The 14,588-nt window shown below is 38.6% G+C and overlaps 1 protein-coding gene across 1 annotated transcript in view; it reads left to right on the top strand.

Moving 5' to 3' along the window:
• CWC27 (CWC27 spliceosome associated cyclophilin) overlaps nucleotides 1-14,588 on the top strand; it is a 126,393-nt gene that overhangs the window by 12,341 nt on the left and 99,464 nt on the right. The window contains exon 10 of the mRNA XM_009907900.2: nucleotides 1,569-1,741. Coding sequence (XP_009906202.1) covers nucleotides 1,569-1,741 — 173 coding nt within the window. The remainder of the gene's footprint in view (nucleotides 1-1,568; nucleotides 1,742-14,588) is intronic.

Raw genomic sequence — 14,588 nt, 5'->3', positions numbered from 1 at the left:
CTTTGCCCTCAGCCATAGGCCATGGAGGTACCTCTTTTGGTGGCTTTTAAGACAAGGATCTAATGTTCCAGTAAGAATGTGATCTCCCTTTCCCCAAACGGAATCCTGAAAAGTACTATTTTCCATATCTATCCACAATTCACAGGTACTGCATTGTTAGTTGATGCGCTGTTGAAGTGAAGGAAAGACATACTCTGCAGTCTACTTCTACCCTGTTGCCTATTGATTTTTCCACAGGTGTAGATAGTATGAGTTTAGGTTCCACTTCTCCTTTGTAATTCTGCTGTGCAGGAGCATTTAAGTGTCAGAAGGGTTCTGAGAATGACATTTAATTTATAATTTTTCAGATGTTCAAGTAGCCCTTTTGTAAGTGAACTGGATTTGGGGAATATAGAACAGGGATGTGCTAGTTATATTTATTTAACTGTTTTATTTTTCAGCCTAATTAATTTGAAAGCTATTATGATAATGTCATGAAGAAGGAAGTAGGGAGGACTTTTTTTTTTTTTTCCATGCAGGTGCTTTCTTTAGACTTCATTTCATTGAAAGATTTTAGCTATAATCTAGCATTACAAGCAGTTACCTGAACCTCGTAAAGTGGTACTAGTATTTTATCCTCTTGCTTGTATTACTTCTGCATTTACATTGGTCCAACGCATTGGTAATTTTATAAGCCATCCCACAAGTAAATAATTCTTACAGATCTCCCTGGCCTTAGATAACAATTCCCTACTATGTAAGAGAAACTTTTTCATTGTTACTCACTTAGCACCTAGCCTTACTGTTCATGCTATTAAATATCATCCTGTTTCTCTTACTGCAGTCCTCAAGGTCAGTAGCTTTAATTATTCTGACACAAAAATGTCTTCACACTTTTTTATTTCCAGAGCAAAAATCAGAGTAGGGCAACTCCACCCAGCTAATAAAAGCACCAATACTGACAAACCTGACAGGCAGTTTTGTATTTCTTTTTGCAAAGAAAACATCATCATCCAAATGAAATGTCTTCCCTCCTGAGTTGTCTATAGCCCATTCTCAGTGGAAATGTGTAAAATTTATTAGTTGGTAAGGAGATTTCACAAAAATTATTGATTTTCACAAAAAATATTTATTTCACAGGTTTTCACAGCCTGTTTTGATCAGTTTATAAATTCCTTCACAGGGCCTGATGGGCAATCCTGTTACTGTAGTACAGGCCTCTGGCAGGAAGTTCTTAATAAGTATTCTTTTGCTGGGAGAAATAAAAATATTTTCTTGATCAAATTTTAGATTCATGAACAATGACCAAATACCACATTGCCATTAGGTGTTTTACATGCATGTGAGGCTGGAATATACACTTTTATTAGGCCATTCAAAAATGGTCTAATTTGTGTATGAAAAATTAATTCTCATATTTATTATTTTTCTCTATCTGAATCAAATAAGAGGTTATTTGAAAGAGTTTTCTTAGAAATTATTCCTTTTTCTTTTGGGAAGGATTATATTTATAGGAAAAACTTCCATAAAAGTAGAGTAAAAAGTAAAAAGAAAAGCTACAGGAGTTTTATAATTTCAAATCAATAAAGGAAGAAGATCATGATGAAGATGCTGATAGTGTAGAAGGTGAAGCTACTAGCAATGAGAGGTTTCAAATAAAAGAACGCATTGCCAAGAAGTTGAAACTTGAAACAAGTGAAGATGCTAAACAGCAACTTCAAGATGAAGAAATTAAGACAGAGAAGAAAACAACTAGTCGCAGGTAGAAGTCATGATTTTTCTTCCTTCATTTTGTTTGCACTTAGACTTTCTGTTCCTTTACAGTTAACTACATTGCTAATGTTACATTAAAATTACTTGCTCTTGTCTACCAGAAACAGTGAAAGATAAAATTGTCCCTTGCTTAGTTTTATTTGCAATTGAGCCAAACAATGAAGCTTTATTTTCTTACACCGTTATTGCTACTTTGCATGGCAGCTTTACTTTTCCCAGGTAAGTTAAAATGAAAAGCATTTATTTATCCTGTGTTACTGTCTACACAATTATAAGACTGAATTTCATAGTTGCTTTTTCCATGATAACACACAGTATTGTTCCACTACTGAGACTTCAAATAAAGGCTTCCTAGTCATCCATTAAAGTCTGGTATAAACACAGTAGTCATTCTTGCAGTATACCTGGTTTTTAACACTGAAATTGGTACACAGGTTCTTAGAGGGTTAGAGTACATCTGTGTTTAGTGGTGTCACACTGTAATCAAATTATGTGGTGGGTTGAGAGAGAAGGCCCAACTTCCCCTCCCCCACTCAGTAGGGGGGAGGGGGAAGCTAACTCAGCTGGTGAAGCAAAGGGGAACGCTGTATTTACAAAGCAATGACCAATGCAGGGAATTTATGTACACAAATATACAAAATTTACAATATGTACAGAAATATACAGCAAAGAAACAAAAACAGGAACAAGACCCCCGGAAGAGGGGGTTTCCCCCTGTTCCCCCACCTTTTACCCCCTTACCTCCCTTTTTTCCCCAAAGAGGGTTAGAAAGAGAAAAGGGGAGTTAACGAGGCAGAGGCCTAGAGCAGGATTAATGCTTATTAATGCTTATCTGTTATTTGGGCCAGAAGCCCAGAAGCAGACAGCTGGAAGGGGTGAGCGAAAGGAAGCGAACTGCCGAAAGTTCCAGCTGCACTGAAACTTAAGATTGTACTCCCACCTATCTACCAATAAAATTTGTTTAGAATACAATATATTTACAAAACATTTAGCCAGCACTGTCCCTTTCTTAAAGGCACAGCCTCGAACAGTCACAAAATTATTATGTTTTTATAGCAGCATTCAGCTCTTTACATTCATAAAAGTATAATTTCCAGTCATGTTAAATATATAGTATAAGTATAGTCATAATATATGTAATATAGCTGTGCCAGCCTTCACATACTGATTAGCACTTAATTTTTGGTGAGTTAATTTGATTTCTTGGAGCCTTGTGTCTTGGCATTCTTTCTTCCAGAGCTAGCCTGGGAATTTCTGTGTAGTAAGTTTCTATGCAATATAAATTGTATACAAGCATTCATGTATACACGTGATGTGTAGTGGACCTGATGGCAAATTAACATCCTATATTTCAATAAACACGGCCTCCAGATGTTACTGAACAACTAAATCTTTGCAAGTTCAATGTGTAAATTTACTTAAGTAAAACTTCCTGGCTGTAATGGGAGGAAGCATCAGAAAGGTAATTGTACTTTACTTAATTGTACTTTTGTACTTTAATGGTGAACAGGTGACATAACTACCGGATGAAATTATTCAGGCTTTGAACTAAACTCTGGGTATGTAGTGGCTCTGTTAGATTCTCTCCCAAAACAGTTTCTTCTAAAGAGAACCCTTCCACCTGTTCTTTTTTAATTTCCTCTTCCTTTTTGTTTCCCCCTCTTTTCTCTGTTTACCCCTCTGCGGATACGGTTTTATACGTGGTGGCCAAGGCATATTGCCAACAAGAATCCAAGATAGTCTCTTAGTGACAAAAGAATTCCTGATGGTCAATATATACTTCCAAGTTCCATGTCAATTATCATCCCTACTAACAACTGGGAAGTAAAGGCTTTAGGTCAAGACATTTATTTGTAGTAATAATAATACACTTTGACATGCAATACATATTGAAATTTTATTTGGAAAAAAGGAGTAACTGAAACAATCCCTTGGTGTTTTGTAGCCATCACATATCTTTCTTGTATGCCTTACAGGTTATTGTGGCAATCATAGCAATAAGTAGTGTGAGCAATCTGGCAATACAAGCTTAGAGCTTGACATGGTGGTAGGCTATGCTTAGCATAAGTCTAGAAGTAGCTAGCAGTTTAGCAAAATATTGCTGTGCTTGCAGTGCATAACTAAAGCAAGGTACTGGTAGCTATAAACACAGAGTTAACTGGGAATAACAGGTTGCATATGTCGATCAACAACCTCGTGTGTTTTTAGTACTTTAACCAATAATGTGTAACAGTAAGATGTGAGGTCAGTTGTGGGGAACCAATGAAGCTATGCCAATGATGCTCTGTGAGTCTGTATAAGCTGTAGAGGTTCCTTAATTGAACGAACAATACTAGATCATATTGGTTGTCCATATTGATTCCATTCTCCATCGTCAATAGGTTATTCTAGTTTTATGTGACTATATATACCTCCTGAAAAACAAACAATTGTATTTTATTGAAGAAGAGGCTGTTATGGAGGGACAGTCAGTATCTTCATTGTAAAACTAAATAAGAAACAAGGGAAATCACACCCTCACTTTTGCAACTTCATGGACATTGATTGCTTTTACTGAAAGTATTTGTTATGATTTTAAAAGCAAGTTTTGACCATGTCACGTAGATTAATAATTTTCGCACTGTGTGGCCTATAAGTTTAGAAGCAGGCAGTGCTTTTAGACTGGAAGGAGGGTTTGGGCATGTTTTTAGCAGCTAGGGAGCATCACCTTTGAAGTTGTTATTTAGTACCACAAGTAACATGAATTCCTGGACTTAATGTTTTTCAAATACTTGTCTGGTGTCCTGTGGCTGAAAATCAAAGATGTGGTATTGTTTGTTACAAATAACATTTTATTAACTTTGAGGTCTGATGAAGATAAAGTAAGATAAACATTATTACGTCTCATTGTCTGTAATAGTGACATTTTTGTAAGTTTACTGGAGATAATTTATAATATTTTCATGGGAGTTCACCACCCACTGTAGTCCAAGAGTGTGTTTATCAGAGCAGCAAATATATATAGTAAATAAATAAATAGTTGGATTCACCATACATAGCCTGATGTATATTAACATACTAGAGGGCCAAGAAACAACTGATATTAGAATTGTTCATCTCTTTAGATATTACATATGCTAATAGAACGACTGAACTTCTGAAAATATGTTTTTCAGAGTACTGTCTTCTAATGTGTATAAATTTTTCTACAAATCTGCATTCATTTGTAGCAGTCTTGTTTCTTTTAATACAAATCCATTTGTAAAGTCAGAGTTTTGTGCAACTGTTTCAGAGAAACAATATGGAAATAATAGACACTTTTTCAAACTCATGATGCTGAGTTCCAATAGCACTTCAAAATGCAATCATAGTTGGAGTCCTCAAATGGCAAAGTTCATTTTAGCAATTTCATTTCTGCATTTGAACTTTTTGTGTGTGTTTAAAAAATAGTTTGAGGTATCTTGTGATTTTCATACTAGATGGGAGACCTTAATATCCCACTTATTCTGGAAAGATGTCAGAGAAGTTCTGCAGGTCTGGTTTTTTATCATAGCTTAAATCTAAACTTCAAAGTATAGAACAGCAGTTTACGTGAAGGAGTCTGTACTGATAGAAATGTTTACCATGATTGCAGTAGCAATCAAATTTATCAGCATTACATTAAGTTTATTAAATACCAATGGCTTGAGATGATCATCTGAAGGCTTCAGAGTAAACAAATTTCTGCTGCTTTCATAACTGAAAAAAAATGGGTTTCTCAACTCCATGGAGAAAGACTTTGGAGTCCTAGTGGACAGCAAGTTCTCCATGGGACCACAATGTGCCCTTGTGGTCAAGAGAGCCGATGGTATCCTGGGGTCCATCCAGGAAAAGTGTGTCCAGCAGGTCTAGGGAGGTGGTTCTTCTCCTCTATTCTGCCCTGGTGAGACCACACCTGGAATACTGTGTCCAGTTTTGGGCTCCCCATTCAAGAGAGATGGGGACCTGCAGGAAAGAATCTAACGGAGAGCCACGAGGATGATTAGGGGACCTGAACATCTCCCCTATGAAGAGAGACTGAGATCCCTGGGGCTGTTTAGTCTTGAGAAGACTGAGAGGGAATCTCAGCAATGTCAAAATCAAAATCTCTCAATCAATATCTGAGGTGTGAGTGTCAAGTGGGAGGGGGCCAAGCTCCCTCCAGTGGTGTGCAGTAATAAAACAAGAAACAGTGGGTGCAAGCTTGAACATAGACGATTTCACCTCAATGCAAGGAGAAAACTTCTTTACAGTGAGGGTGATGGAGCACTGAAACAGGCTGCCCAGGGAGGTTGTGGAGTTCCCTTTTCTGGAGACTTTCAAAACCCACCTGATGCATTCCTGTGCAGACTACCCTAAATGATACTGCTTTGGCACAGGGAGCTTGGACTGAGTGATCTCTGGAGGTCTTTTCCAGCCTTTAATGTTCTGTGATCCTGTGATTTGTCTTCATCCTGTAGGTGGAGGTCGGGTGCTATACATTTCTGGTTACCAGCCTGTTAGAATTTTCAGTGCTTGTTCGCAAGATATGCCAGAAATGTTTTGATTGTACAGTCACAAAAATCAGTTGTGTCCTCATAATGGATCAGCTATCAAACAGCAATATGAAATAAGCATTTAGAACAGCTAAACTACAGAGAAAGAAAAACAGACTTTATAGTAGTTAATATCATGTGAATTTAACTCTGGTTTTGTATTTTGTGTTGTATGTTTATATCCTAATATCAATTGCATTTCTTTTATAAGCCATCACTCACTGTCATAAAGAAATGAGTAGTGATAGTAGTAGTTACAATCAATTACGATTGTAACTAACAATAGCTATATTGTCATTCCTTTGTATTCACTTTTTCTTACATGCGTGTTGCTTGCCCTGAGTTACATAAATCATCCCATGAGGCTTGAGACATTTACTGTGTATGTGTAAAAGAAATTACTTACATCCTTCAAGCAGAGATCTGTAACACTTCTAAAAGTGTAATTTCTCTGATTTCTGTTTTCTTCATTTATTAAAAGACAAGCTGAAATAATTAGTTTGCTTATAGATATCTGCACAATAGCAATGAAATAGTTAATAATGCTAAGCAGGCATGCTCAAGTTCATGCTGAGTATGCATTTCAGACTATGGAGTACAATCTGCATATAGGTATGACAGTGATGACCCAGTGATGATCCAGTTAGCTTCACTTTGGTCAATTGAGTATGAGGATAGAGTAGAGATTGAAGTCAGAGGTTCCTGCTGACTTCAATGCTTCTGTGAGCTTTCTTTTTGTTTTTATTACACTCACACAGACAGAGACACATAATTTTTTGTTCAGGAAGCCACTTTTATACTTCTTTTGTGGATGTCACTTGTAAGTTGTGGCAATGTGATGTGAATGCCATATACTGAGTGATAGTTCTTCACTTTGGAATGTGAAGTTTATCTGTTTCTGTATAGAACTGTGATATTCTTTCCTCACAATAATTACTGTTTCAAATGTGTCAATTATACCTCTCATCCTACTAGCATTCTCTAAAACCACATATAACTGGTACTATCAGGGCTTGTCCCACAATACAGCTTGTCTACTTTCTTTTCAGTTCAGTACCAGGAAACTAACTGGCTTTTGAGTCTTTGCATCTGGCTTCTAACTTTGCTATACTTAAAGGACTGCAGCTGTATTCGCATAGCATATTCATGTATTTTGTTAATAGTGTTTTAAGGAAAAGGAGATCATTAGGTAAACTGTGTTTTATGCCATAATATGCTGCCAGTTACCACTGTGTTGTATTCACTATTTGGCTACAACTGAACAGGACAGACATTCAAATGTAACTTCTAGCTATCAGAGTGTAGTTTGGGTTCATACCTTATCCCTATACCTCATCCAGTTTTATATTCGAATTTCCCTGTGTTCAGCTTATGGCCTTTTTCTGAAGTTTACTGCAGTATGTTGTATTTCTTCTTACTTCAACTACTTAATTTTATTTGAGTCCTTTCTGCCTTTTTGTTAAGCTGTGCCCACTGATGACTTTCAGTCTGTCACAGTAAGACATTTTTTCCTGTCCTTAAATAATCTCATTACTTTTTTCTTTTGTTCCTGCAGTTTTTCAGCATTCTTTAAGGAGATTTGAGTATTCATCTCTTAGTAGCTTTGCTAGTGCTGTATGAAGAAATAGCTTTTAAATTTTTTTTCTTATTTTCACCTCCCTGTCTATTGTTTTATTTAGCAAGCCAAAGTTGCTTAGCAATCCTGATGGGAGAATTTGCTACTGTGGCAGTTTGTGTGATTCACTACTAGTGGATTTAGTACCAAGATTCCTGGAGTGACCAGATGTATTTCCAGTCAGTGGTTAATGTCTCATTGGCAACCATATTAAGCAATAACTTTATAACCCAGTTCTTGCATAATGAAGATGTTCTTTCAGCCTGTTTTGTGTTGCAGACTTTTTTTTTTTTCATATGAAAGTTATCCAGATTTCATATAAGGGTTGACTCTAAAATTAGCCAAGTTACCAACCAGTTAAGCACTCATGTTAAATTCTGCTAAGAAAGTCTGATAGCAGTATGTCAGAATTTATATGCTACTCTGAAATGGTCTTGGTTTTGGCTAGTATGCTTTTTCTGTGAGAAGGTTTCATTAGATTATTGTATGCCAGCTTGATTATAGAAGCACCTTTTTATCTGTATGTAAACTAGTAACAGGCTTCAAAAAGAAAAAAAAGAAAGAAAAAAGAAACATTACCAAAAAAGTTGATGTAAAATGAATTTAACTCTTGAGATGAATGCATGTAAACTTACATAACCAAAATTGAAAATATATAATTGATTGCTTTAGCTACAGCTCATTATAATACAGACAAGCCTGCTGCCCTTTTATCATGACCTCGTAACTGTGCATCCAAAAGTCTTTGCTGAAGTCCTGAAAGTGCCAGGCTTAGAGTAAGGGAAAACATCTGTTAGGTGTTTAAAGACTAACACAAAAGAAAGCAAAACACAGAAAAGGACAAAGAAATGGAAACTGTCAAGTGGAACCAAAAAGAGATTAAAATCTATCACTAGATACACTGCATTGCTACAAAAGATTATTGCTTGAGTTTGCCTTGGCATTTGCAGACTCTTTTGCTGTTGTATTTTTCCACACTGGTGCATTCAGATTGCTGTTACCATGCTGTGTTGTGGTGAAGAGGTTATTAAATTTATGAATATGAAATATGAATTATGAAAATGTTATTTTTTAATCAAATTATTAATAACGATGAATCACCAACTTATATACATGTTCTAGTGCACATTCGTGAAATACATTCCACAAGTGGCTTAGTATTATAATTAGAACTTAATTGAACTAGTTACAGACTATTTCCATATTTACATAATGAAGGGTGCAGTGCTGCCGCTTTGGCCACTAGATGGCGCTCGGCGGAACGCGGGCGGCTTCTGGCCACATGCAGCAGTATTATACTCTTTCTGTACGTCAGCAATTACTCTGCTAGACGCAGATACTTTGATCTGAGTGCTAGTGGATGGAAGGCACGTAGAAGATACTCTGTAGCTGTTAGTTTGTAGCAAAGTGGGGGTCCAGCAGGCGACTATCGCTGGACTGATTCCTAGTTGAGTTACACGGCAATGTTGGGTTACTGTCTCCTCTCTCCGCAGCAGTGGAGAGGGGATAATGGAACCTGAGCTTAGCTCAGAAGCAGGTCCCCTTCAGGACTTGGTCGATTCCCTCCAGACAACAGGGATCGATCCTGGTCAGGGTCGGCCCTCGGGAGTCGGCTCGCACGACAGGGCAGGGCGGCGGTTGCCGGTGCGTTAAGCGGCGGCTTCTCGTTTGCTGAGCGTAAAGGAACAGCAGGACGCTCAGAGTGGTCCCGGGTTCGGTGCAGTATAGGCATGAACAATGCTTTGGTTTTCCCTGAAGTTCACAGGGCTCAGAGCGTCACACATGGCGACTCCTCTCCCACTACAGCGGGACTAGGCATCTGTGGACTCGGTCTTGATCAAGTCCCTTCTCCCCGGCAACTGGGCAGGTCTTACCCTCGGGGGTTGGTCCAGTCCTCCAGTGGCACAGCGGGCTCTCCTGGTTGGTACGGCTGGCTGTGGTGACGCTGGGCTCCTCGGGCTTAGCGAAGGTCCTCCTCTGTGGAGATGATCCTCCAACTGCTTTTCACGATGCAGAGGCTTTCAGTATGCGTGCATGTATAACAGAAGCTAACAACAATAATCTCAATGGCAGAGGCTGCGGCTCGAGAGTTACACTCTCGAGCAAGCACAGAGACAAAGTGAAGGAGGGGGCAACTTGTTTACCAACTGGGGTAATACTTATAGATTCCTCGAGGCTGGGTTTGACCAATGGGCACTCTCATAAACAACTGGCTTCAGCCTATAGAAAGCGTGAAGCTAGAATTCTGCCATATTTGGTGTTTGCATGAGCACTGCATGTGCTAGATGCGTGCTGGCCTGGCTAATGCCTTGGCTTTTGTCTTCCTTCTGAAGGAGGGGGAACCTGTCCACATGCTGGGACAAGATTCAGTATCTGGGCATAATGTGCCATCACCACATGCATGCATTGGTATTTTCTTGGAATTCTTTCTTTCTTACTGTGATGATTTGGTTCTTGATGGGGGGCAGGTGCCTACCAAAGCCTCCCTATCAAGGGGAGAGGGGAAAATACAACAAAAGGCTGGTGAGTCAAGATAGAAGCAATTTAATAAGATATGGGGGGAAGAAAGGTTCAGAAAGCACAGGCTTGGGGCTTGGCTCAGCAGTAGCCAAAGTAGTGGTGTATTATCAACACTCAGCTGCATCACAGCAAAAAACAGCACCACGAGAGGTGCTCTGGTGAGAATTAACTCCAGCGCAGCCAAACCCAATACACTTATGTTAAGAGTAATTCTTGTGTTTCATCCAACAGTGCAAGCTTAAGTGTAAATATTTGTATTTTATTCAAAATCATTCATTCCATACCTCAATAAAGACATGTTTACTGTGTGAGTACTATTCTCCATTTGTATGAGCATTCTTTTAAAACTAGGAACCATCAATGGTTATAAACCAGCAAACTAGCCTATAGTATTTCATTTTAACTTCCTTAAAGTGGGCCATTTTGTACTCAACTCTAAAACAAGTGCCGAAAGCTATTTTAAATTATAGAAGAAGCAGAAACATTCCAATTTCAGAGGTAGGTAGCTATTCAATCACATACTAAAATAGAACAATTTCTAAATGAGTGGTTACAGGGAATTAGACTTTTTTCCATCTCTTCCTTTCTTTTCTGAGTTCAAGAGTGTATTTGAAGAACATTGTCTTGACTTGCAACCATCATTGCCCACTCTTTTCATAACAAATGACAAAGTTAGATATCAGTCTGTGTAATGCACTGCTATAAAATACCAGCTACAGAATTACAACATTTTTTGTTTGACTTCCTTGTGCTCTATCTGTATTTCAAATAGAACAGTAAGTAGGGATCTTTTCTTGTGGCAAGAAACCATTTTATGACAAAAAAACTAACCAACTTTCCTTCGGAGTATTTCTAATTTATTCTTGACTGCTTCCTTGTATTAAGATACTCCATGTGCTTTCAAAACTATGCTAAACATAGCATAGTTCCACTCAGTAGTCTCTAGCAATCCTCACTGTGTCCTCTTGAGTTCTGAGTTCTAGTGTGTAATCAATGTAACATTTCAGAAATTTTGCTGGGTACTAAGCTAGAATTTACCACCAAGATCCCCAGAGCTCCATCTGTCAGAGTCCTATATGTTGTATATTAAAATATAGTCTAATATAGAAAATACTTTAATGTATTAAAGTGGAAACTAGATACTGAGAGGCTACATACATATTCTAGCCATTATAGCTCTAAGTTGTGGCTTGCAATAGCCTGAAAATTGTTGAGAGAATCCTATCTTCTGGAATTTTTGCAGCTGGAGGGGGAGGAATTTCTATCTCTAATCTTACCTCCTTTTATACTTTTTGTCCCATAATATCCTGACAGGGAAGTTTGAAATTATTGTCTGGAAAACAGGCCTACAGATTTTAAAAGGAAATTATTTTGCTTTTCAGAACTACACAGCTTCTCAATTACAAGGGGGTGTGTCAGCAGCAAATCTTTCCTACTAGTCCTGATTGAATGCAGGGTATCAAAATATTTCTTTTAAATCCTAACCTGTAGTGCTTTAGTCTCTTTAAACTGTTCTAAGTGTTCTACTGGTTGTTCTTCAGCAGTTAATAGATTTGTAGTTTTGTTTCTTCTCTTCCACTGTTGGCTTGAAATGTCATTTAAAAAGCAACTTGAACAGCAGCACCTTTGTGATGAAAGGTACCAGGCATATACAATATGCTGCTGTACGTACAGAGCAGTATTTTGGTCTTTGTTATCTCTATCTAACTTGACATGTGTCCAAACAGAATTTCATTGAATTAGTCATTTGCCTTAGATGCAGCACGTCATGAACACTAGCTTAATCAGACAATTTTGTGTGTTCATCATATGAATTGAGAAGATACTTCTTCAATCATGTGAACATGGCTGCAGAGGCCTGGGAAAGATGTAGGAGATAAAATTTCAATATTGTACAGGTAATACCTACCTAAATATTTCCACTATTTGCAACAGTCTGGACAAGACTCAAACCAAGTGAAGACGTAGAGTATGGAGTATTAGCTATGAGAGAGAGATGAAGTTATTCCATTAATTACAAATTGACTTGACAGCATAAGAATACAGGAAGCTGCCAGCACATGTGAAGATCAATACAATTTCTTGGGTTTATTCTGTAAGTTTTATGTGCTTCTGCATGTACACCTTGTCACATTTACACCAAACTTATCTCTAGAGTTGTGACATGCTTTAAGTGGGGCAGTATTTCTGAAGAATTTGGAGACTGTCAGAGGTAGACAAAGTGACAGTCTGAAATGCTTTTATATCTAGTTAACACTGAAAGCGCATTTTACTGCTTTTGATTTGTGCATTCCTCCTGTGGTTTGCTGGTGGAACTTTCTTGAATGTTAAATAATTTTGACTCTGTTACCCAAGAGAATGTGCTCATTGTGCTTTGTTGCCACAGCTGTGGTAAACAGATGTGTGTAAGCTGGAGCTACCTGACAGAAAAGAGAGAAGTTGGGGTTGGTTGTTTTTTTCACCTATAGTGTTGAGAAAAAGTACAGACACAAATTAGTGGAACTTCATTGTCTTAAGTATCTAAGAACATTAGGAATGGTGTTGGTGTTAAGTCAATGACTTCCATGAAGAAATCTGGAATAGAAATGTAGTTTGATGTATTCTTTTAAACCAGTGCTTAAAAAACCAGTTTGGTTGGTTGTGTGTCTGATTAATGTAGCAGATGTTTTAGAGCTTCTGCCTTTGCAAGCATAAATATATAAACGACACCAAGCTGGGCGCAGGAGTTGATCTGCTGGAGGGTAGAGAGGCTCTGCAGAGGGACCTCGACAGGCTGGGCAGTTGGGCAGAGTCCAACGGCATGAGATTTAACACATCCAAGTGCCGGGTTCTGCACATTGGCCACAGCAACCCCATGCAGAGCTACAGGCTGGGGTCAGAGTGGCTGGAGAGCAGTCAGGCTGAGAGGGACCTGGGGGTGCTGGTCGATGGTAGACTGAACATGAGCCTGCAGTGTGCCCAGGCAGCTAAGAGGGCCAATGGCATCCTGGCCTGCATCAGGAACAGTGTGGCCAGCAGGAGCAGGGAGGTCATTCTGCCCCTGTACACTGCACTGGTTAGGCCGCACCTCGAGTACTGTGTCCAGTTCTGGGCCCCTCAGTTTAGGAAGGATGTTGACTTGCTGGAACGAGTCCAGAGAAGAGCAACAAAGTTGGTGAGGGGTTTGGAACATAAGCCCTACGAGGAGAGGCTGAGGGAGCTGGGGTTGCTTAGCCTGGAGAAGAGGAGACTCAGGGGTGACCTTATTACTCTCTACAACTACCTGAAGGGAGGTTGTAGACAGACAGATGTTGGTCTCTTCTCCCAGGCAAGCAGTACCAGAACAAGAGGACACAGTCTCAGGCTGCGCCAGGGGAGGTTCAGGCTGGATGTTAGAAAAAAGTTCTATACAGAAAGAGTGATTGCACATTGGAATGGGCTGCCTGGGGAGGTGGTGGAGTCGCCATCACTGGGGGTTTTTAGGAGAAGACTTGACAGGGTGCTTGGTGCTGTGGGTTAGTTGCTTGGGCGGTGTTGGATTGGTGATGGGTTGGACGCGATGATCTTGAAGGTCTCTTCCAACCTGGTTTATTCTATGTATTCTATTCTATTCTATGTATTCTATGTAAACTTCCACATTTTTTTGAGATTTATAAACTGAAGCTTTTTTTTTTTTTAAGCTGTTTGTAAAGGTGTCTTTGTAAATTAGACCCTCAGAAAAAGAATGTTTAATATTTCTGTGATGCCTTTCTTGGTCATGACTACGGCTATTGTTATACTAGAAAATCACACAAATTCACTCTAGATCTAAGAGGAAAAAGAAAAAAATAGATGTAGTCCTATATATTTCAAAGGTGCTTGAAAGAAGGAAAGTGTTTTCTGAATCTTTTTTTTTTGTTATTGATATCTGACCTTTGTAATGGTGGTATACTCAGGCTCACCCACAGGCCTTGTAATATCTTATCTATATGTCACATGTATGTTTTGATAGGCTTCCACATTAATTTCTGTGTATTTATGTTTTAAGCAACTTACCATGTCATGCATATTCAATATGGACTTGAAGTCCATATTGAAGAAATTGACAACCATTGTATAGTATGAAGGATAAATGAGAGGATCGACTATTTTGGCTAAAATGACAGGACATGTCTTTATCCTCAAGATTGGGTAAAATTTATGTGGGTCTT

The sequence above is a fragment of the Dryobates pubescens genome, chromosome Z, assembly GCF_014839835.1.
Source record: "Dryobates pubescens isolate bDryPub1 chromosome Z, bDryPub1.pri, whole genome shotgun sequence".
NCBI classification, from domain to species: Eukaryota; Metazoa; Chordata; class Aves; order Piciformes; family Picidae; genus Dryobates; species Dryobates pubescens.
The sequence above is the reverse complement of the archived record's forward strand: the minus strand, read 5'-3'. Positions and strand labels throughout refer to the sequence as shown.